Consider the following 24,521-nt stretch of genomic DNA (forward strand, 5'->3'; position numbering starts at 1 on the left):
CAGGACCAGCTCTCCCATATGCCAGCCCACACAGCAGTCAACAAGAAGAGACATTAAAAGGGAAGGGGCCCTCTGACACTTTGTTTGTTTGTTTGTTTCTTTTATTGTATAATCAGGAACAAAATCTGTGATGTTCCAGAACTTGAACCGGACATCTTTGGTAAAGACACATTGGAGAAGTTTATGGGAAAGCCAGGATGGATTTCTAAAGGACTTGCTAAAAAGTTATTCAGGCTTTTATGAGAGGATAATCAGAGCTATTCCAGAGCTAGAACCTATCCATGTGACAAGCAACAGGAATGATTGCCCTGAAGGCCTGCTTCAGGTTACACATTTATTCTCCTCAAATCAACAGAAATTAAAAGAAAAAAAAAGAAAATAAAGAGGAGAGAGTTTAAGTCCCATGAGTATTCCAAAGGGGATAAAAAGCACTCAGCATGGATGATAACTTGGGTTTTAATGAACGCTTTATAGACACAGTGCAACCGTAGCACATTTCACTTAATTCCCTGTATAAAAGATTAATGAAAATATTGAAGGTGATAGCTGGGTAGTTGTTTAGTCTGAAAATGCTTTCATGCCTTCCCCTTTTTTTCCCCCCATCATGGTAATAAAGATTTCAAAACCGTTCAACAGACAGAAAACACAAAGTATTGCCCTAGCCAGATAACGATGTGTGGAATTTCATTTAGAATCTCCCACTCTTTATCTAATGCCAAAAGACGTTATGTTTCCCAAGGCAAGCTGGTGGATTCATTACAATGACTGCAAACTCTGATAGGGAAGCTACAGGACCTCCAGAAGGAAGGTCAATTAAAAGCAGTACATTGTAAGAAAACCTTCCTTCCTGGGCAGGATTAATTTGGACTTTTTGTTGTTGTTGTTTGTTTTACAGTTTTGACAAATTATGGCACTCATTACTTTGTGGAAAAGTATGCAGAGGAGCACGTTATTCTAACACCTTATTTTGTAGTTAATAGGGGTCATTGAAGGGGTAATGGGGGTGTCCAGCATCTCTTGGTACTGGCTTCCCATTCACCTGTGAAGTAAACAGACAGATGCATGTCAGAAAGATACAGACCCATTCGTACTCTTTTTCAAGTTTTGCATGGTTTCAACTTGTAAATCTTCATATCCCAAACATCTGGGAGCATCTTCCTGAGTTTAATCAAGAGCTGTTCCCTCCAACCCTAAGTCCTCTTGGTACTTCTTGAAAGATTTTTTTTTTCTGTAGCCTAAAGCAAGAGTCTTTCTTCCAGCTACTTAGGCTTTTAAGAATTGAATTAAGAATAGTTAAGCCTTTTGCCTTGTAGCCATTACTGAATAAATGTTGCAACATGCACACTTCAAAACACTTTGCAGAAGTAAGCGCTTTTGCCCATCTTTTCATGACAGAGTTGCTGGGCTGCCAATTTTACGGATGGATATAATGAATCAAGTGTAGTAATTTGTTCAGGGCCATACACTGAAGCATTTACAGCAGCACTGAAACAAGGAGTGCTATGAAGGAGTTAAGAACACCTCCAGGCATTCAAATGCATAAACTGCATTCCTAGATGCATCAAGTCCACTGCAACGCCCCCAATTTACTAGGAGCTGGAGTAAAACCTTGCTCTGCAACCTGTAATGTTTGAGGAAATTTAGATGCAGCATCAGCAAGAAGAAAAACCTCCCCTGATGGCAAGCTAGCATCATTCAGCTAAAACTTTTACTCAGTCATTAAGTGCTTAATATAAGCAAATGTTAAGCGAATCATTGATTTTTATGCATTTAGGATTTTTGTATCACTGTGATGTTAGATATCACTCAAACTGTTATGGGGGCAAAGGGAATCACAGGTACCTTGAAACCAAGTATCCACCAGCAAGTCTATTAGCTTTCAGAATAAATCACACATTTAAAAGCAACAACTGGAACCCCTAGTTTACAATGAGAACTAGGGTAGAGTGAAAACAGTCACTTGGGGGCACTATAGAGCAGAAAACTAAGATGTTAATGTCAGATTAAAATAAAAGCTGAAATTAAGCTGTTATCTGAAGGCAATCCTTAAAACAGTGGACAAAACTATCACAGTATCTTCACATTTCCTCATAGTTTCCTGAAAGCCAACAACTGCAAGTTCCCACAATTCACATTTCTCACCACAACCACCGTTTCTTTCCCCTGCATATTTTCCCTACAAAAAACAGTTCTTCAGGTAAGCATTCTTTTTAGCAACATGTCAAAACAGCAGCTGCCAGAAGCAATGTTGCACATAGCTGCTTCCAATCTACCCTAGGAATCTGAAGGAGGAAGGGGGGCAAATCAGCAGTGAACACATTGATAGTTCGCTACTGCTGGTCTGGAAAAAAAAAAAAGAAAAGAAAAAAAGAAACAGATCATGTGTACAACACCATCAGTCCTGTCCTGGCTTGCTAGTCATTCAAGTTTTGCTGCAGTATATTCTTTAAACAATTATGTTTCCAAAAGTTTGAATTTCAGGCTGGTACATGGTACAGTTGAACAATTTCCAGCCTCTACCCAGATAATGATCTGTTAAAAATATAAAGCATCTTAAATCGTCTATATGCAATAGCTTCACCTTGGACTTTGAGCAAAATAACAGCGTGGAGAAGAGTGGCACAACTGTCAAGACCTTCTGGTTATATACAAGCAAGGTAAAGCAAGGAAAATCTGTCTCGTCAGTTATGACAGAAGTGCTGCCACATCACACTTTGAAATCCAGACACTATAAATTAGATTCATAGAGGAGATAGGCATGAAAGGTTAGACAGGAATTTTAATTTACAGATGATGAAAATTCTTTCTGATAAGCCCAGAAGGGACGGGCAGGAGACAAAAGGTTCCGCAGAGATATTACAGCTACAGTCGCATTTTAATTCTCCTCATCTTGCTTCTTCCTGCCTTGTTATCTGACAATATGGCAATATCTTTGAAGCCCAGCTGCATCACATTCACACCTTTTTCTAGTTGGACAGGCTAGTGCTTTGAACTGTATTTCATTTCTTTGTGAGTCATTGATCAGAACACATCTCCCGTGTATCAAAAGCGCATGAATTATCCCTGGATAGCCCAAGCCTGGCTACATTCTAAGTGTATTTTGCAGCTTTCCTACCAAAACAACTTTGTTTGCAGCACAAGTGGCAAAACACTTGAAACAGTCAGCAGCAGGTGTGCTTGTCACTACCACGTTCACATGCAAGAGCAGCCAAACTGGCTGTTTGAAGCACAGACTCCTGATGCATAAGCAAAGAGATAATTTTGATGGCAGGGATGTAGGGGGTTATATTTACGCACACACTGAAGCAACCTTACAGTTAAAAGCATGGCCTTGAAGCTTTCACAAGACCCAGCACTGGGAACAGAGAAGGCTGTAACAAGTATCTACCTCCCCTTGATACAAAACAATGGTTCACACAGGCTCACAATTTCACTTTTCAAATTGTTAGATCACTGATCCACTCTCAAGTAGTCTAGAAACCTCAACAACAAATCCTGGAGAAATGCTTTCTCCAAAGAATTCTTAACCAGTAGCACTGGGTAACGAAAAATTTACAGGCAAACTGCTGGAGAGGCAAATTCCAAATTTGCAGAGACCTGTACCACACACTATGCTGCATGATAGAGAAGGGACAAATCACTTCAAATGCATTCTAGTACAGTTGCAATATTTTGGTAAGTGACCCACCAGGGAATGTCAACAGCTCTCTGTTGTACAGACATAAGCAGGAAAATAGATATATAAGAAATGAGAAACGCTGGAACGATAGGAGACATAAGGCTTTTTTATTTTCCTTCAAATTAGGAGAAAGGAATAAGATTAGGTTCTTTAATAAAATGAAAGAAAAATCCTAAAATTACAACCTTTGAGGCATGAGTTTCTCTGAAAACAGACTGGCATCTAATAGCACACAAGGTAAGGGTTCATGTGACAGAGGAAACTGATGATTCTATAAGATGCTGCAGCTAAGGGATTAGCAAAGAAAAATAACCACCTAAATTCAACTCCTTACAGTGGAGGAAAACTGTTGCAACAGATGCTGAAAGGGGACTTGCGGTGGATGAAGTGGGCAAATTCCCTCACATGGCTTCTGACAGAAGCAGAGAGCTAATAGCACCTTGAGTTTTCTGTGAACCTAGAGGTTTATGGTAAAAAAGCAGAAAGGAACAGGTGGAACAAGGAGAACTTCTGGAGAGAAATAGCACAGACCTTAGCCTGCTCGTACTCAAGAGGAACAGATCAGCAGGAGTTTGATGAGGTTGGATGCAGGGAGGGACTCTGGTTAAAGGCCCATGGGCAGGTCCATAATGAGGACCCATGAGAATCAACAGAAGAAAAAAGATTTCAAAAAGCTACCTGTATCCAACTTTTGAAAGATTCTTTCAGCTTAGACACCCTGAAAAGTTGTAGTGCTCTTACTCATAAGTAGTTCTGACAGGGACAGCAAGAGAAAATGAAAACCACAGAAACCCCAAGATGTGGTCACATTCACACAATCAGAACTATTAGAAATATGAGAAATTTACCGTAATCATTGGCACAATGTAACGCCAGTTTTTGTTCAGGCTTCCAATGTGGCTCATCTCCTCCTCTGTGAGGCTGAAATCAAACACCTAGGAACAAAAGCAAGAGCCTTGGTTTAATAACCATAGTTGTGTTTGGTTTTTTTTATTATTATTATTATTTATTATTTAATTCTGTTGAATTCTGCCTTTTGGCTTTATTTCCTTTATAAGTCAACATCTCCAAGAGGTGTTTTAAAAAAACAAGAAAATCTGCATGCCATATTAGAATTACTAGATCCTAGTGTTGAAACCCAAATAAAAATAAACGTATTGCTAGTTGCAGTATTTTAAAAATCTTTGTAATCTTCAATTTTGGTAAGTCCCAGCCTCAGCGGGGATTTCCATACAACTCTGAACAATGGAAGTTAGGCATCTGTAAAAATCTTGACTTGCAACAGCATTAGTTTGTCTTCTGTTTATAAATATGAAGTTGCAATTAAACCCATTTTACAGGAAACACTGACACAAAGGCTTAAAGCCTGAGGTGTTCACACAATTGCCAATTCTAAGTCTTCACTGATACTGCTGGGGAAAAAAAAGTCTGAAAGGTGATTCAGAGACTCATAAAATTATTTCAAGTCTGTTTTCACATAATTTGTGAAGATAACTGCCTTTACTTTAGGGCAGGTGCAAATCACAGTAATCCTTCAGCATCATTAGGATGGCAGTTTGCTGCAGAAATAGTTACCAGGGCTCACTTACAAGACAAAACAGGAGAGCAATCATTCTTTCCTGAATCTGTTATTCATAAATAAGAATCATTAAATATCATTGGAAGACTCACTTGTTCAATAAATTTTCTATTAAATTTCAGTAAAGATTGTTCATTTAAACTCCTTTTCACTTAAAGTCCTATAAAGGACATTTTTTCCCTTTTGCTACCAAGGCCATGCATGTGCACACAGTTGCTAGGAACTCTTTTGTTTTCAAAAAAATATTTTCTTTCCTTTCTGTGTGCATGCATACATTGGCAAACAAGCACGAACCAAGCACCTCAGATCGTCGTAGTGGGATGGCATATTACTCACGTGAAAGGATATTGCTGAAATTCCTGTCCTCCATCTAAACTTACCTGGACATTCTGCAGAATGCGAGCAGGAGTGACGCTCTTGGGAATGGTAACCACTTTACGCTGCACTTGCCATCTGTTGAAAGGGAAGAGAAAAACTTTCTGTGCTGGCAGCACAAGAATCCCCACTGATGTGGGGAAAAAACACACACCCCAAGTAAATCCCTTCAAACTTGTGTGTTTTGCTTTATTTAAGGCCAGGTCCCAAATGCCACCTCCCTCAGTTGTTCTGTACCTGAGGATGATCTGTGCAGGTGACTTGCTGTATTTTTCTGCCAGTTTTTTGATCCCAGGTTCCTCTAGAAGCACAGGCTCATCTGGATGTTTCCACATGCGATCTGGTGAACCCAGGGGACTGTAGGCAGTAACGACCAGTCCTTTTTTCTGGCAGTGAGCTATCAGCTCATTCTGAGCTAGGTACGGATGACATTCTACCTATTAAAATGACCCACAATGAATGGCCAGAGAAAAAATTATCAAGCACAAAACTCTAAACAAACAGGAGGTCAAAAGCATAATAACAAAAAAGGCAGAATCAAGCACGTCAAGAGAGGTCATTCCAGTTTTTGGAAAACTGTATGAAGCTATAGCGTATGACCAGGAGAATGAAAAACTGGCCGGTATGCTAAAATTATAGAAAACAATTTGCTTACGTTTAGAGTGCTGGATTTTCTCCATGTGTCCAACAAATCATCCAACAAGCAAGAAAGCTCTTTATAGGAAGGATTTAAGTTAGTCCCTCTTGATATCTTTTTTTTCCCTTGTAAACTAAATTGTGCTTCTCAGGGAAGACAAACTCTATTACAGAAAAGCATTGACTAGGTGTAAGGGGCTGCAAAACATGGATATAGAATTCCCCAATGAATTCATCTGTCCGGAAAGACATCCTGTGTACCCACTCCCATAGACAGGGCTATACTTCTCTCTGTACAGCAGAAGCTAGACTCCTTGTGCTAAACATGTAGCATTGGTTTGCACATTCTTCACTCCTATGGACAAACAGGAAGAGGATTCCTCCTCCTCTCCTTTATTTGTCTTACCTGGAGCACAGCTGGTTTGACAGTAGCTACACTTAATATATCATCAATCTGACGACTGTTGAAGTTTGACAGCCCAATGGCTTTTGCAAGACCTTTTTCCACCAGCTTCTCCATAGCCTTCCAGGTATCCTTGTAATCGGTGTAATCATACCGCATTGTTCCATCAGGATTCTTTGGGAAGAGATTGTCCCCTCGTCTACAGCGTCAAAGAAAGGCAAAGTGTAAGTATATATGTCACATGATTTCTATTACAGCAGTTCTTCAAAGAAAGTTTATTTTAGTGAAGTATTCTTAAAAGCTTATGCATAGTTTGTAAGCTAGAGAACAAACTGAGCGAATTTCCCTGTTGAATTCTATTATGAAGACTTAGGCTACAAGAAATTATTTTACACACAGTCTTTCCTATGTAAACTTGTTAAATAGTGCCTGGAACTTACTTGCCTACAGGGCTATACCTACATATAACATGCTACTTACCTACAGCAACTACCTAAAGCTGATCACCCATTGTATATACAACAACAGCACTTTGATCCTAGCAAAACAGTTGATTTAGAGAACAGCAACTCAGAAGGCAGCTTTGGTTTTTCAATTTGTTTCTGAGGGAGGACTGATGGTCTGTTTGGAGCTTTTACCAATGGGACCTTAGCTTAAGAGCTATCTGGCAGGCACTGCATTCAAAGTAGTCTGGGTTTCCCACTCTCTAGCAGAGTCAGCACTGGGTGCAAGCAAAGATTCTCAGAGAAGTCTAAACATGCACATGTTGCTTGTAGGTTGGGTGTGTTTCCAGTTAGTCATACCAACCCATTTAAAAATAAAATAAAATACAAACAAAAGAAACCAACCAAAACCACACAGAGGAAGAACCTGGTTATGTCAGGTGGCACCACCACACTACCCAAGGGCTACAAGCAGTCTCCAAGCAGTCCACGCTTGGAGGGGTTCCAGCGATCTCACTGGAAGAGTGCTGCTTCGTAACCACTGCGGGACATGGCTAACCCAGTTCTCTGAGACTGGCTGACATTGCTCTAAGCAGTAAATGCTGTGCAAGATAACAGCAGCTGGGGACACAGCTCTTGTGCACATTTTTTTGGTTCTAGATCTATCAATAACTTCAAAAATGTTATGAGTGAGCTCCCAACTCTGAAAAGCAGCCTCATGTGTCAAGAGCAGAAAATTAATCCCTCGCTTAATATACAAGACTTAGGGTCACTGTGATTTTCATCTGGAAATCTAATTTAATTTCTATTTAAATAACATTCTTCAGATTAGCTTCCCAAAACACTGCAGGCACTGTGGGTAATCAGGCACTAGAACAGTTAAAGTCGAGCTGATAGAACACTAGGAGTGAACTGTTTCCAGTGAGAAAGCATGGAGATTGTAACTTCAGTTTTGTCTATGTTTTCCACAACAACGAGCAGTTTAAATAATATTTATCATAACTAAACATCATTGTTTGTGTTCCGTGTTATTATCAAAGCAATGTTTAAATGTTGTGTTTCCCCCCCCACCCTGAACCAACTGAAAAGCAAATCTATTTCAAAACAGGGGGGATTTTTAACAGAAGTTCTTCCTCCAAACTGGCCCTAGCTGAAAACACTTCCTCATTCTGTTACATTGAGGGACACAGAATTTGACTGACTTTCATACCAGCGTCGTATGCTTTGCAAAATTCAGTTCAGATGACAAGGAGGGAAAAAGTGTTCTCATTTGTAGAATGGGCTGAAGCCCCTCTGAATCTGATGGTTTTTCCCCTGTTTAGTGAAGTGTCCATGCAAACAGCTGGTCAGGAGACTTTTTTTTCCTCCTCTTTTTGCTGATTGCTTAAGCAGGAAAGAGAACTTCCACAGCTATGATAAACTACGTAACTCCGCCTCTGATAGGGAGGTAGGATAAATAAATCTAGCATTTAACTGGAGAACTCTCTCTTCCCATATTTCCTCAAACCTTAGAATTACTGCAACTGAAGTGTCATGAGATCATCATCATTTCCTTTTCATACAGACACCGATGCAATACTGTATGTGCTTGACCACTCCAGCAGCTTATAACTATTAGTGAAAAGTGTTATCTTTTTTACGAAGCACTTGATTTTCATTTTACAGATAAGTACAACTTATCAAGGCACAAAGTAACAACAGGATTTCTCCAAGATCTTTCTCCAAGATTACCAAGTACTTCTATGGCAGAACGAAGAATAACAGCACATTTTCCCAGTGCTGAGGTGAATAGGCTAAACTTCTTTTAAGCTTCTGATGCATATTGAACTTGACAAAGATTTTACCTCACAGCAAGACAAGTTTTCAGCTACTATACGATGACAATCCTCAGTAGAGAAACTCACTCAATAAAGCTTGTTTACTTTCTCCCAGACTACTTTCAGTTACCTAACTTTGGCATCCATGCCAAACTGTCGTGCATTTAGTGATCCTAATTTAATTACCAAATTGTTTTCACTATTAAAAAAAAAAATCAGCAGCTACCTAAGGATTTTAAATTAAGACTTCATACCCATTTTTGCAGCCTCATGACTTCTAAATAATAACAGTAATTATCCCTTTTCTATTTATAATCTCTGTATAGTACCAGAAATTGTCTCCTCCACTGTTTCCATATCTTCTACGAATCTAAATACATTCTGAGCCAATTCAAAGAAGAATTAAATGGGAACATCTGTGTCTGTGAATGTATCCACCACATACAAATGGATGTACAGGTTACATGTAGAGAAGTGTCTATAAATCACCCTTAAAAATATCTTTCAGGCGGTTTACACAGAAAGAAATTCACAGCTCAAAAAGAAGCTCCTCAGGACACAGAACCAGCCACTGACGTAAAACCGGGGTTTCTGCATTCTGTGCCCTTTCCATATAGCACTTACTCAAAGGCATGAGGCCAGTGCATGAGGTACAGGTCCAAGTAATCCAGTTTCAAATCTCCAAGTGTTTTCCTTAATGCTGGCTCTACATCTTCTGGGTGGTGCTTGGTGTTCCAGAGCTTTGATGTTACAAACAGGTCCTCCCTTTTAACAACCTTTAAGAAAGGAAGAAGAGCACAATTTACTGGACCAAGCTCAGAAATAAAACTGCTGCAATTCCCCACCTAGCTTTGAAACAAAGAAAATTCAAGTTTTTTTAAAAAAAAAGTTAACACACGGAACCTACAAATTAAACCTTCCAAAAATGTGCTGGATGGAGAACTGCAAGAGAAATACACACTTGCATTGACCCATCCTAAAGCACACCAAAAACTTAGCAAGTCCCTAGAAACTTTGGGGAATAAAAAAAAATAATAAGCGAAAACCAAAACCCACCACTTTTCCAAACTCTAATGCCAGGATTAAAGCCACTTCTAAGTGTAATAGGGCCAATTAAATTATTACTTTTGCAATTTCTGTCAAGGTACAACCAGCTAACTTACTACACTCATCACATGTTATAAACTAAGAATGTTTCTCATAGAAAGAATGCAGGAAAATAAACCAAAGAAGCTTCACCAAACCTCTGCACTTGAATTTCTAAGTTCTGGGAGGAATGCATTAAGAATTGAGCATCATGCATTGGTAGGGTAAGACCCAGAAAGAGATCATACTTGGCATGCTGAAGCACAGAACAGCATCAGAAGGCAATTCTCATTGTACCTCTGCAGTACCAAATTTCAATCAAGTCTACAAGCTGGAATGATTAATTTCTCCAGCCATTCAGTTATTTGTGTTTCGCATACTAGCTGTTGTGTTCAAAGAGAAAAATGTTCTAAAAAAAATCTTGTTTTAAGTTAGTTAGCCAACACAAGCTGAATAAAAATAGTCCTATGCTTCCCCATATTAGTTGCCAGTAGCTAAGCAGTGTGAGAGAATCCCTGGGGCAAGCTGAAAACAGCCTCTCTGGAGCTAATCACATAACAAAGAGATCACCCTACAGCAAAGGGGAGGAGAGCAGAAAAGCAGGAACATGTGATCTTTCTTCCCAGGGGCTCAGAGGCCATACACATAATTCTTCTGGCCCCTTGGGCCAACAAGAACAAGGGGATGAATTTAAGATTACACCTGAGGTCATCCACAGGAATTTTCTGTTATGTTACATTAAGGCCATGAACTGTCAGTGCAAACCCTATAGTCACAGTTACCAAACCTTCAAATTCAATCGCTGTTAAAAAAATAATATACATTTATTCACTCACTCGTACATCTGATCTATCACTGAAAAAAATATACAGTTGCTGATTTTGTTGTGGGTACCCAACACTGCAGACCATTCTAGACTTGCAAACTAGAGTAATTTTTATATAAGTCATAGAATATATTTTCCATTATAACTAGTGACTCTTGCAACCTCTAACTTTTGAAGACCCAAAGTGGTGGGATATTGGCGTATTGGCTGGGGGATTTTTAAGATGGAATTCAAAAAAAAAAAAAAAAAAAAAAAAAAGCATTTTCTGTAGCTTCCACACAAGTGTTCCAGACAATCTTTTCTCCTCCTGACAGTCAGGATGGTTCCAGAGGAGAGAAAGCCCTCTTTCATGCCTGGTCCTGATTAATAGTAAACAGCTGGGATAGATAGAACGGAAAACCATATGTTAATTTACAGCCCACTTTCAGGTCACAGTTGTAAATTCTGCTGCAAGATACAGTTCGCATGGCAGTTCTTGTGTTTTTACCTTGTTGGGTCCAACGCTCTCCTGGAAAGCCTCACCAATCTCGGCTTCGTTGCTGTAAGCTGCTGCACAATCCACGTGGCGATAACCCACACTTAGGGCATATTTCACTGCTTCTTTCACCTGTAGTCAGAAACAGATTACACAATGAAATCAGTGGAGACAACTGAGAAAATTGCTACGTGCTTAACGAGGAATACTGCCAAAGTACAGACTTAGATAATACAGACTTAGATAAGGTCAGGATACCCAAGAAGAGTAGAAAACAGTCCTTTGTTGCACGGTCTTCAAGAGCAAAGAGCTAAGTGCTAGCAGATACTCTAAGGTTAACATGAAAACAGACCCTGCACACAGGCCAAGTATGCAAGAACTCACTACACAGAATGGAAATTCCTTTTTAACTACAATTGTTGTGCTTTTCTTAAATATAAGATGAGCTGTAAGAAATAAATCATGTTTTAGGGAGACAAATTTAGTGGAACTGTCCAATCAATCAATGTTAGCCAAGCCTGGAAGACACAACCTCTCCCCCAGTAAAACAAAAGCCAAGCTTCTAATGCCATACTTGCCAGAGTTCATGTTTGGTTCAACTGTTCATGTTACATTTTTATGATAAGGATACTTTATGGCACGTTTTTCCTTCAAATCTTATTCTCCCTGATTGCACAACAGCAGCGGTATAGTGACAAGGAAGTCATTCCACTGGTGATTATTAACCCACAGCCTGCTGGGGATCTCCTGATGATGCTCACAATTTCGTATTTTGCTTCCCACATTTCAGACAAAGAAGGCACCACCAACAGCAAACATCCCTCACTCCATACTGTTAAACAAGCCAGAACAGCTGGGAACCAAGGCACTATACTTTGCATCTGTTTCTGATTTTGAAAACTCTACTGAAGCACACACACAGCACATACAGCTACATGGTGACATTAGACATGGGGCAAGTCTAGAAACCAACGAGGGAAACACAGAATGGTGTCTCTTCCAGAATTCTTAAGTGACTTCAGCATCACCACCTTCCATTAGGTGGTTTGGCATCAAGTAAAATCCATTTCATTTAACTTCCAGTGGGCAGTGGGCAGAGTCTTTGTCCATCTCTTAAGTGCTACAGTCAGAGCACATCTCTGTGCAGTGATTTCTATACATTGCTCTTCACTGACTTGTCTCACGAGACCTCGGGAGATTAAGTTACTCCTTGTCTGAGGTTTGATGCAATAAAGCCCTAATCTATTTGGAGATTATGTCTCTCTTGTTAAGAGATTAAAACATGTCAACAAAGGCCACAGAGTGATTGATTTCTTTCAACTTAAGTACCAGCATTTTCAATTTGAAAGCTGACAAAATGATTAACACCAATTAAAGACATGCACAGTCTTGCTTTCAGATGCGACAGAAAAAGAGGGAATCAAAAGTGAAAGAGATGTCTCTTCTGCTGCCGAATTTCATTTGTTCTTCCTGTCAAGAACTGCAGTAAAAGCAGACACAGAATATTCTGACTGCATTCTTTGGCATTTTGAAAGGAAAACTGGAACTCAGACCAGTTTCCCTTAGCCAGAATGACAAAGCACTTCTATTACAACAGTGAAATAAGGTCTTCCTTTCAACAGCAGGATGGTATTTACAATCCTCGTTTCACTTTGACAAAAGACATTCCTCAGAAGGTCGCTATGAAGTCAAGGTCATAGTGAGTGTGGAATCACTTGAGACATATTAAACGTTTTTAAGGCTGAATATCCACTCTCCAAAAAGGCGGCAGTTGAGGAGCAGAAGCACGTTCTCCTTTATTTCTAAAGCATAGCCGAAGAACGGAAAGCAAGCATGGTGTTTGTCTGAACTAATCTCCCATTTCCTCTATCAGTTTTGTGGTGTTCTTTCTAATCCAAACATGCACAAAAATTGCCACAAAATGGAAGTAAGCACCACTTGCAGAAAAATAGGGATAAGGCACTCCAAACACATTTCTGCAAAGTGATAAAATAAGAATCCGTATTTGTTTATCAGGGTGCTTCCATATATTTCTAGCACTGAAAAACCAGGACTGATCATTTAAACAAGGTTCAGATTCAGGCAAAATTTTTACTGTGTAAACTATTCTCAGCCTCCTAAGACATTCCAATTTGAACTGAGAGACCCCTGTTCCATGCAAAATGTAAATAACCAAGAGCAAAATGTGCAAATAAGAATTTCTTGGAGGCAAAAAAAAAACTCTTTATATTTACATCTGCCTGTTAGGGTACTTTGCTTCAAATGAGAGTTGTATTTTTGACATTACGTTCAGACAGGTACATGCATTTTCTGGGGTGAGGGGAGAAGACTCAACACAAGCTGTTGGAGATTTGAATGCCTTGGAATATTTGGTGTTATATAGTAACAACTGCCAAGGGATCCTTCAAATTTTCCATGTATTCTTTAGTTTGGCCTGTCAATGCTGCTGTGGAAGGAGCAATTACTGAGTTAATTTTCCATTGGTCAAGTTGAATTAGACAACTTAAATAATTAACCTAGCATCATATAATTCGAGAAAGTAGGTCTGAAAGAATCTTCAGAAATCGTTCAGTCTATTCTCATGCCCCATAGCAAGGCCAATTAAGTCTAAACCGCTCCCACACACATTTGTCAAAATCTTTTTTCTATAAGTAACAGGCAGTCTACCCCAATGCTTAGATACCTTTATGTGCAAAGCCTTTTTAGAAGTCTAACCAAGATGCGAGGCCCTGATACCACATCCTATTCCTCATAGACATGAAATTCAAAAACCCTTTTCAAAGGGTTTTTACACATTCAGTCATCAGCTTCCTGGTTTTGGCTGGGACAAAGTTAATTTTCTTCACAGTGGCTGGTACGTGCTGTGCTGCTGTGTTTTGAATTTAGGAGAAAAATAATGCTGATACCAGACTGATGTTTCAGTTGTTGCAGAGCACTGCTTGCACAGTGCCAAGGCTTTCCCAGCTTCTCACAGTGCCCTGCCAGCGAGGGGCTGGGGGGGGGCCAAGGAGCTAGAAGGGGACACAGCTGGGACAGCTGGCCCAGGCTGGCCAGGGGGATGTCCCATAGCGTGTGTGCCATGTGGAACAGTGAAAATGGGGAGGGTTGGCTGGGGATTGGGGCAACTTCTGCTTAGGGACTGTCTGGGCATCAGTCAGCTGGTGGTAAGTAATTGTGTATATATATATATACACACAGAAAACCAATTATTATTATTAGTTTAGCAGGAAAGAAAAGGAAGGGAAAATGATGTCTTTACCTCAATCCCCGAGTTTTACTTTTTTCCCTCCCTGATTTTCTCCCCCACCCCACTGGGTGGGGTGAGTGAGCAAACAGCTGTGTGGTGCTGAGCTGCCTGCTGGGTTAACATAGAGGCTTCCATCTTTCACCACAAGTCATCTTTACCAGAACTTGCATCATTGTTGCTGCTGTCTCATCAGTTCATGCTTTTTTTTGAAATGGTTTGCCCCAAAACAAATAGCATTGCAGCTGAAGCCTTACTCTCCATTATAGTGAAGTCTCAGGAAATACAGTATGACCAGAACACACGTTGCTGTATCACAGCTTCTATATAATGCACAAAATAGTTTGCTGTAGAGGAAGGAACTCAGACCACCATATAAACGGTAACTTGCAGTTAATGTTCCTAAAACAAGAAGCCTTGCCTCCTATCCTTCAGACATTTAATTTAAGCTCTTCCCATAATATAGGCCAGTAATAGTGAATTTTTGTTCACATTGTTGGACAATCCAGAGAATCCTGGCTAAGTTTTCATGACTTAGTCTCCTCCATAGGAGTCCTATGCAGTCCTAACACAAGGCACACAGTCCGATTGGTTTTCTGAGGCACACATTTCCTTTTCCATCTTTCCTGAATGTTTCATCTCAAGGGGATCAATCCTCCAGTTTGAAAGCATGACGCACTTGAGAGAAGAGAACAAAGCATTAAAGGATCACAGCTCCGGCACTAGAAGCCCATGCTACTGATACTCTTGATGCTGTTGTCTGAATGGACTTTTGTCTTTGAACCCATTCATGCTACCAGCTCATGAGCTTCTGTACTGTATTCACTCCCACTCAATAGCCCTCCATCATGTTCCTATGGTAACATGCAAACCAAATTTACCTTCTAGCATTTGATCATGTAAGGCAGAAAACATCACGTTATCCTAAATTACCTTCCAACGTGGGTTCGGATTCAGTATTTCTTTTTTCCTCTATCCTTACCTCCCACGAAACTAGAGCTGCAATGGCACCTTTGTGCTGGCCTGCTGAGATTTGGCTACAAGTCAAAGGCTTGTTTTGGATTAGAAATAATAATGGCAATACTAAAGAAATTATTCAGAGTAAGGTCAAGACTGAAGAACAGCTTGGCTACAATAACTACAACTTGCAAAGCATTTACCTGAAATAATTTAAAAGCAATCCACTTCTACTCTTGCTTCTAATGTAGCCCTTGTACAGAAGGGCTTTTGATAAATAGCCTGTATTTGGGAAGCAGCTACATTAAACGTGCTCAATAATTATTATTCCACTTGTATAGGTCTTCAGCCCCTGGCTTTTAATTCATAATTACAGTTATTCTCCCCGAACTACATTATGCCCTTTTAAGGGTAAATTATTTGGATGCTCTGCCAAAGTGCTACTATGCCTCTGAATCTGATAAATCTCTATTAAAATATGCAAAAGATGCAACCAATTTTGAAGAGTGATAAATAGGAATTTATTTATTCCATAGGAATAGCAGCAATTTCTGTAATGCTGGCTGTTTTTCAAGATCAGGTCTTCAAAACACTCAAGGAACATTGTCTTTAAAGAAAGTAATTGTTCTGCCAAGATTGACTTCTGTGGGACCCCACCTAGACCTGAAGTAACAGATCCACGCTGGGTTCAGCTGCTGGAAGTGCTGCTGATGATGGCAAAATCCATCTGAAATAGGTTTCCAGGTTATAAAACTGCACTTTCCTCAGGACAGCTAGTGCACAAAATAAACAATGCATTGATATTTTGTTTGTTCATTTCAAGCATTTTAGTACAACGCACATTAAACTGCCTTGGGTCTGCAGAAATTCATGCATTATGTTCCTGCATATTAATAAATCTAATTCAGCAGGCAGATGATGTTTCAACTGACAGAGCCAAACATTCACCCTTGTCCTCAGTTACAAGGTTGACTGAGCTCTCACACCAGCTTAGCTTCCCACATTAGTATAGCTTCTGTTCCCAACACATCTACTGTCCTGACAACAAGGAAGCCTAACAAGAAGATAACAATGAATACATTTTATTTGCATAGTTTATTTCCTACCTTTTCTTCCATCTGACAAGAAAGAACAGGGTCATCTTAAGAGGTTTTTTTTTTAAACTTCCCCTCTCAGTCACAAGCACAATTTCATCTGACTTTCATCCCATAACTATCGTGAAGCTAACACCAGAATAGCAGCAAGATATACACTTACTGACATGCAGCAATACACAAAGTCCAAAAGGCATTAAAACAAGAACACCAATTAAGAATTCCACCAAAAAGAGGATATTCCTGCTGGTCAATGCATATACCTGCTGTGAAAGGCAATCTCTGCCCTCAGGAATTTATCTTTTAACTAAACAAAAGGGAAAGGAAAAGATAGACAAGGGGGAAAGTATTACAATAGGAGGCACAGTCCATAGTATGCAAATATTCCCACAGTCTGTAGTAAAATGCAGAATTGTTTCCTAGCCTGGCATTTGCCAATGCATAACATTTAGAATCAGAGTGAATCTCCAATGACACATTAGACATTCCAGTCTAAAAGAAAGGTAACTCAAGTTCTTAGTTTCTCTGCTAAACACAGGCCAACCAGAGGAACAGGACTTATTACAACTAGAGCTCTTGCCTCCCAAAATAATCCTTTCAGCTAAGTCATCAACTCAAACCAGAAAGATGCCTGGTCAGACTGGCAGCCTGGGGATTACCCAGTGGAAGTCATGTGCAAAATAATAACACCATTTTCACTGTCTGAGCTCTTCACCTCACTAATTGGCATCTTTATGGATTCCTCTCCCAGAGCACCATTGCCTGAGGCCTGGGTTAACGAGTCCTAGGTGATCTGCGGCTGCTGATGCTTTTGTCTTAAGCCTCAGTCACGCTTCTGTGGACCTAAGCCCAAATCCATGCAAGTGGATCCAGCCAAGTCTTAGATCAAGGATCTTCAGAAAAGGCTTACAAAATGCAAATACTAGGCAAGAGCACAGAAGATGGAAGGATGACTTGCTCCTTACTTACCTGGCCAGGTTCACTTTTCCAGGTTCCCAGTCCTATGAGGGGCATCTTCTGCCCAGTGCAGAGTGTAAGAAAGTCACATGCTGCAGACATTTTTGCCTGAAAAAGAAAAAGCAGAGTTCCTGCAACAATTCCATAGATTGGGGGAAAAAAAAAGAAAAAAGAAAAACAAACTTTTTAATGCGAAAATAGATAAGTAATACCATAAAGTTAATGACAATACTTTTGTTGTTACACTGGAATAAAGCTGAAGCAAGGTCTTTGCAACTTTTAGCGGTATAAAGCAGATTTATAGCTTTACAAATATAGAAGATACTAGGAAAAGGAGCTCTTTTTCTTCCTCTTCCTTCTTATTCTCTTTTCCTTCACAATGCATAGGTTTAAGTTTTTGCACAGTTGAGAAGTACAAAAAGAAGCACCCTCCAATAACATACAATTAATACAGCAGCTCAGGTGAAAACTTTTTTTTTTTTAAGCCCCTTCAAATCAGCTGTAAGCATTGATGAAATGGAAAGAAGCAAGTCCTTCAGACTTCTGCACTAGCTCTTCCTCTTTTACCAACTTCCTACTAGGTGGCTTAGGAACCAATGCTCTAATTACTGCTGCAGGTGGGGATAAACACATTTTCATCAAAAACAGCTGCTGCACATTGAGGTTTGAAGATGTGATACAGACAGACTTTTGATTAGGAATGAACAGCAAAGGCATTTCTAAGGGCAGCCCAGAGACACAGAAGACAGAAAATAATGCTCTAAAGAACTTTACCTCTGAAGGATCAGTTCTACCTCTGTGTGATATGTGTTTTGTCACCCTTGAACTCCAATATTCACAAACTTAGAGTTTAACTACAGCTCATTATTGAGGCTAACTCAGTGTGACACTATGAAGAAAACTAAGGACTTTTCTGTCTTCCTTTGCAACTAGTATATTTCTTTATTAATTACTATACATCAAAGGGCAAATGCTGCCCAATGAGACCACCTTTTTTTTTTAAAAAAAAAAAAAAAAAAAAAAAAAAAACAACACTGAAGTGGGGGGTAAAGGAAATAACAAAATGGACAACTTATGAAAGTGGACACTTTACAAAATATACCTCATAATACAGGTCACATAAAACTGTTAAATATATATTTTTTAAATCATTCTGATACAGAATAATAAATAACCGTGTGCAAAAAGTGCAAAAAAGAGGTACGGACAACATAATAACTAACATTGCTATCATAGAAGGTATAATACACCTGATCTTGCACAAATTCACAGAATAGCAGCATTCTTCTGTTACTAAAGGAAGAATGCAAGAAATATTATGCGACTGTCACTTTGAGTCTGGGCTTCTGTCTTATAATTAATGCTATGATATACACGCGTTTTCCATGTGAAATCCAACTGAACAAAGGTCCAGCAGGATCTTCCACTAGCTGTTGCCGGCTTTACAGCTGCTGCAAACAGTAGTCTGCTCACAGTAGCAAAGGAAGGTTTGCCAGAAAAAAAAAAATAAAGGAAAGTTTTACAGTGTGTCCCAACATCCTCACAATCTATCTTCCTGGTCAAACTGTTAAAAACAAACCACGTTCAGGATGAGCTCCAAAGCCAGCTAGCTGATTTCAGCAAAAGATGAGGAAGTTACTTCCCAAGCTATGTCCAAACTCATGAGTTATTTTTAAAAAGAAAGAAAAAAGCACACACACACAAACAAGAGTGGAAGCATGCAATGTTGGTTAAATGGCTGAATATGTAGGAGGAATGTACATTTTCAAAGTAGAGCCTTCAGGCAGCATACTGTCACAAAACAGTTCTACTTTCTTCACAACATTGTTATTTTCCTCCTATAAATAAGTGCCTACTGATGGATGTGTTCACACAGAAAAGTTAATATTTTTCAGTTTCTCACACCATATTTTTGTAGATTTACAGGAGACAGCACACTTGTTTTACATAGAGACGTTAACACAGCAGTTGGAGTGCTCCTGGCCAAGGCCATTACACGTCAATGAGCCGGAGGTCCCCAAAATAGTTAATGTGAGTGAGCTGGTGCTGTGCTGCACTTCACATACTGCTTTGCCTTCAGGCCTGGGATGTGCACATTGCATGGCTGCAGGATAAGCTCCACAACTAACTGACTAGAGCAGTGAGCATGCAGGCAGCTCCCACGTGGTACCTGTGATTAGGCCACCTGCATGTCCTTGCTTTTATCTAAAAGAGCGGGAAGTTCTCATGTGAGCATCCTCTCTGTTTGGCAGTAGAAGTGATGAACACAGTTGTTTTCCTGTAAGAGAGTCCAATAATAGCTCAAGTGACCAAAGTGGTGTAACCCTTTCTAACAGGCCGGGTCTACACAGCACACCACATGTGCAACAGAGCTCTCTTTGATGCTGTACAACTTAGGGTCTATAGCACATGAAGAGATGCGTGATTACCTACACTATTCTCTTTCTTTATAGGGCTAGCTGTAATAAATAACATTCGAGATGATGTTCTACAGACTCTGAGCGTCTTTCTTGCTGGGATTACAATGGTCCTGCACCTCCCAGTACAAAACAGCAGTTAAATAAATCATTCTGGATTTGCACTGAGATACACTAAGTCTGCACGTTGGTGCAGACTTCAGTGAACTGAACTGTGGGTGTACATCCATTTTGGGGTAGGGTGCTAAGACAGAATATGATCCAGAATATGGTCCTGACAACAGCACTCTCTTCTGAGGTTTTCACAGAAATTTTCTTGCCAGCTACGTGCAAGTGGGTGCAATTTACCTGGACTAAGTTGCCTACATAAAGGTATCTTCTTACATCACGAGGTGCAACTAAAGAATGAGGGCTTTTTCATTCACCTTGGCCTACACCACCAGCCAGCCGCATGCTTCACACAGCCATGTTACACAATAACCTTAACGCGACACTTCGGCCCAGAAGACAAGGTACATGCCATTTAATTGATAACTAGCGTTTGGTAAGAAGTACCTTAGTTTGTATAATCCTGTTGTATATTAACGTCGCAGCGAGCAGAACGACAGACTTTGCTGGAATGGAAACACACGAGAGTGAGGGACGCTGGAAGAAAACACACCAATACTTTCCACTCAGATTCTTCCCTTAGGGAGGAAGGTGTAAGAGAACTGGTGCCCACTAGCTGTTAGTGTGCTCATTAAACAGCAGCAAGGCTCTTTTTGGAAGGGCAAGAAGAAAAGTTAACACCAAAGCACCCTGCTACCGCCACGCTCCCAGGGAAGAGCAGAGCTCGGGGTGGCACAGGCAGCGTTGGCAGCCCGCTGGGAGGATGCATGAGAGCTCAGAGAAGCGCCCACACACACCACACCCGCCCACCAAGCCACAGCCCACCCTCACCCCTCAGCAACGAGCCGTGCACTCCTAAAACACGCATTAAATTAACGCGTGCGGGCACATCGAAGCCGGGGCAGGGGCAGGGGCAGCGGCTGCTCCCGCCCGCAGCCCCGCACTCACCGCACGCCGCCAGCCGCTGCTGCTCGCCCCGGTGGCTCCGTCCCTCGATGTTTCCGCTTCCGGAGGCGGGCAGCGGGCTCCGGTGGCTCCGTCCCGTGGCCGGTGCCCTGCGGGAAGGGCTCGGGGTCGGCGCCGTTCCTCACGGCCCCGCCGAGCGCTGAGGGGGCCGGCGCGGCGGGCGGGCGGGCGAGGAAATGGCGGGCTCGCCTCACGGCTGCCCGGGCTTCCGTGCTCGTGTCAGGGGTTGTCCGTGGAAAGCTGCGTTCCTGTGGGAAGGGAGACGGCGTTTTCTCTACTTTATTCGCAGCCCTAAATAGCAGGAATCAAGAGGAAGTGCGGTTAGGCTTGTCCAGTCTTAGCTTTTGTGTCAAAAGGTGTGTGGAGAGGTGGTGGCTCCTGAGGAGACCAGGTCTCCGCTGGTGCAGGTGTGCAGGAATGCACCTCCTCACTGGCTGTACAATAAAAACTAAGGCTGTACAATAAATTCAAAAGTGCCGTTAAAGTGCCATTAAAGTGCCATTAAAGCAGTGAGTTTGGCACAGGGATTACCCCTGGGTGAGCCCAGCCAGGCACTGCTTTTGGAGGTAACAGAACTGTGCCCATGACTGAGACGAACACTCAAGGCTGGTGGGATCGTGTATCTCATCTTAAACACACCTAAAGAAAGCTATAGCCAGCTTTGTCTTTAACTCCAGCCCTACATTTCTGCCATTTATAAAGTATATAAATACAGTGTTGTTTTTTTTTTAATTGTCAGCAATTAGGCAAAATACATATCTGACAAGGCTTTGAAGAGGCTCCTGTTTATATTTCCAGAAAGATCATCCTGCCACAGACTCTTTCATTGCTGTTCCAATTTCAGCTGCTCAGGAGGTTTACAGGCACAAAGGTTAATTAATCTCTTGGGCATTCACATGACCAGATTTTTCTGTGCTGCAGCCTGTTCTGACAAAATGCAGGAACGTGGAAAGAGAGTGCACAGAAAAGACAAGGCAATAAAAATGACAGGAAATACAAAATTGCAAAGAGGAAAGAATAAAGGAGAAGGAAAAACTGCTGGGTTTGATTTATTTTTTGGAGCCCTTGCCAGTCAAAAATCCCTTTGGAAATCAGCAATCTTAAAGAAACAGAAAACGCCTGATTTATATATTAATGTCTCATATGAAAACTTAAACCTTAGCTTCCAATGATGTAATGAAGAGTGAAAGGGAAAAGGTAAGGAAGAGTGAAATGTTTTGTCATCAAAAAGTAGTGATTATCCAGGCATATAGTAATGAAGTTTCTTCATAAAAAGGTATGTAAGAAGGAAGAGGTTATGCAGGACATTTTGACCTAGAAACACAGTCTTCACTTGAGCAAAGCAATGAAAACCAAATATGTGCCCTGTATATTTAAATGATATGTAATTGTTTTCATTAAAACTACTGTGCACCAGCTGCTTGTGCATAAATGCCCCAGGGCCTGGGAACACTTCAGTTGTTGACTTTTGAGTTGTCTTTTTGCATATGTTATATTAAAATGTCCTCACGTGGTCAGGACTTTACTTTTACTATGTCCCTGATGGCAACATGTGTATACAATAAATTCAGTATGTTCGGGATTCAGCTGGCTTTCTGCATGTGCAGAGATCAGCTCTACAGAATGTACACGATGATGTCCGAATGTGCTGGCTTTAGGGGGCATTCAGGGATTTTCTCTGCTGCAGAACCAACATTTATCTGCTTGGGGGGCATGCCCAGGGCAGCCACCACCCAAGCCCAGCTCCCACTACTGTTCTGGCTAGATTCATCTTGTTCCAGAAGTCCTGGATACACTTACATTAAAAAAAAAAATAAAAAATAAAAATAAAAAAAAAAAATTCTGCCCCAACAAAATAGATGGAAACTCAGATGTAGTTGTGTCCTGAAATAGGACCAATGCCTTTATTTTTACAGTTCTTGGCACACCAAGGTCCAATTGCTGACCAAGATGTCTGGGAGATACTGTGATCAAAAAGATAGACGTAAAATCTGTTGCAGTTATTGATTTGGAAATCTTTGTGTAGTTTCAGTCCTCCAACACTGCAGGGCCAGCCATCTCTGCTTTGCTAATGCATAGACTTCTTATTGTGGCCATAGCTGGCTAGATGGGCGCAAAGTGGCTCCTGATGCTCTCCCTGTGCTAATCAGGTACGGGCTGGTCCTGTCTAGCAGCTATTTTAGCAGAGCACAACATCAGGGCTAATCCAGAGCAGAGCATGGAGAAACAAGGTGTCCTTCCAGCACCTGTTTGGGTAGACATGCCCTTTCTTTCTTGAAAAACTACTTTTTTTTTTTTTTTTTCCTAAATAGCATCATGTACATAAATACCGAAACAGGTCACAGAAACCTATCTGCTCACTGAACAAGGAGCAGCCCTGACAGTTTCTCTCTCCAGAACATCCAGAAACTGATCTTTGGAAAGATTAGGTCAGAAACTAATCAAAAAATAATGAGGCCATGGACATATGAATGGAAATGCAACGCTAAAAGCACAAACCCGGAACAAACTGCATTGCAGTAGCTAAGCAAAATGGGTATGTTATGCATCTCAAAGTGTGAGAAATAATCATAGCAAGCATTGAAACCATGAGAAAGTTATTACTGCATTGTCCACTGGTTAATATGCTAGAGTTGCAGGGAGACTACATTCTTGTAGAGGTATTAATTAGGACAGCCAGACCTTTCAGGGGTTAACCTGTTTGCAGATACATGGCCTGAATTGATACCAAGGTATATACACATCTCAATGTATAGACCCCAATTATCCTCAAAACATTGATGTTAAGAAAGTAACAAACATCTTTCTTTAAAAGATTAAGCATGCTGTAATAACAGAAATAGCAGTAGATGTATTATTTGAATTAAAATGATTTTATTTATTTATTACTGCATACACATATAAATGTTACGTTGCTTTTATTATTTAAGGGAGTAGCTTCATCTGCTATTGAAACCAGTCATCTCTTGGGTGATTCACAACACAGGTATAGTCACCCAGCAACACGGCACATTGTTGTAGATTGTAAACAATTAAAGTTTGCTAATCCTTTGTGGTTTTCTCCTCATTACAATTTATAATCAAGTTTTAACCGGTATAAGAAACACAACTGAAAAATGGAAGACAGACAAGGAGTAAAAATCGGGTGGTAAACAAGTTTATCACTTTTAACTAAAACAAGCAGTTTTGTCATTGACAGGCCCTTTATAGCCTTTAGCATTCATTATTTAATAAAACTTTTATGTGTACACTCAGGTTTTGGTCCTCAATCAGAAAGTAAGAGGACTGTTTTAGCTTTCTTGGATGCAAACGTGATGTGTGTGGGAATTCACTTGGGCTAAACGTCCCTCAGAGAGGCTTCACAGAACTCCCTGAAATGACTAAGAGCATCGTCCAAGAGTTTCCATCCTAACCCCGAGGCTTCGAGGTTACAGTTAATGGAGTTTTCAGCTTTTTTCC

General features: G+C 40.5%; 1 protein-coding gene across 8 annotated transcripts; it reads right to left on the reverse strand.

The window, feature by feature from the left end:
- Positions 1–95: 95 nt before the first annotated feature.
- On the reverse strand, positions 96–21,375 carry AKR1A1 (aldo-keto reductase family 1 member A1). 8 transcript variants are annotated; one of them, XM_068689971.1, is made up of 11 exons: positions 21,045–21,375; positions 20,544–20,602; positions 19,777–19,849; positions 17,584–17,679; positions 11,332–11,451; positions 9,557–9,708; positions 6,676–6,871; positions 5,871–6,070; positions 5,639–5,711; positions 4,528–4,614; positions 96–1,039 (listed from the first exon to the last, which is right to left on the reverse strand). In XM_068689971.1, exons 4-11 carry the CDS (start codon positions 17,671–17,673, stop codon positions 974–976), a joined length of 984 nt encoding a protein of 327 aa, XP_068546072.1. In that variant the 5' UTR covers positions 17,674–17,679; positions 19,777–19,849; positions 20,544–20,602; positions 21,045–21,375; the 3' UTR covers positions 96–973. The 8 variants fall into 8 exon arrangements, with proteins under 8 accessions (XP_068546072.1, XP_068546073.1, XP_068546074.1 ...); XM_068689972.1 differs by having other exon boundaries at positions 19,742–19,849; XM_068689973.1 differs by having other exon boundaries at positions 20,544–20,633.
- Between the last annotated feature and the right edge of the window lie 3,146 nt (positions 21,376–24,521).

Source organism: Anas acuta, chromosome 8 (genome assembly GCF_963932015.1).
Source record: "Anas acuta chromosome 8, bAnaAcu1.1, whole genome shotgun sequence".
Classification (NCBI taxonomy): domain Eukaryota; kingdom Metazoa; phylum Chordata; class Aves; order Anseriformes; family Anatidae; genus Anas; species Anas acuta.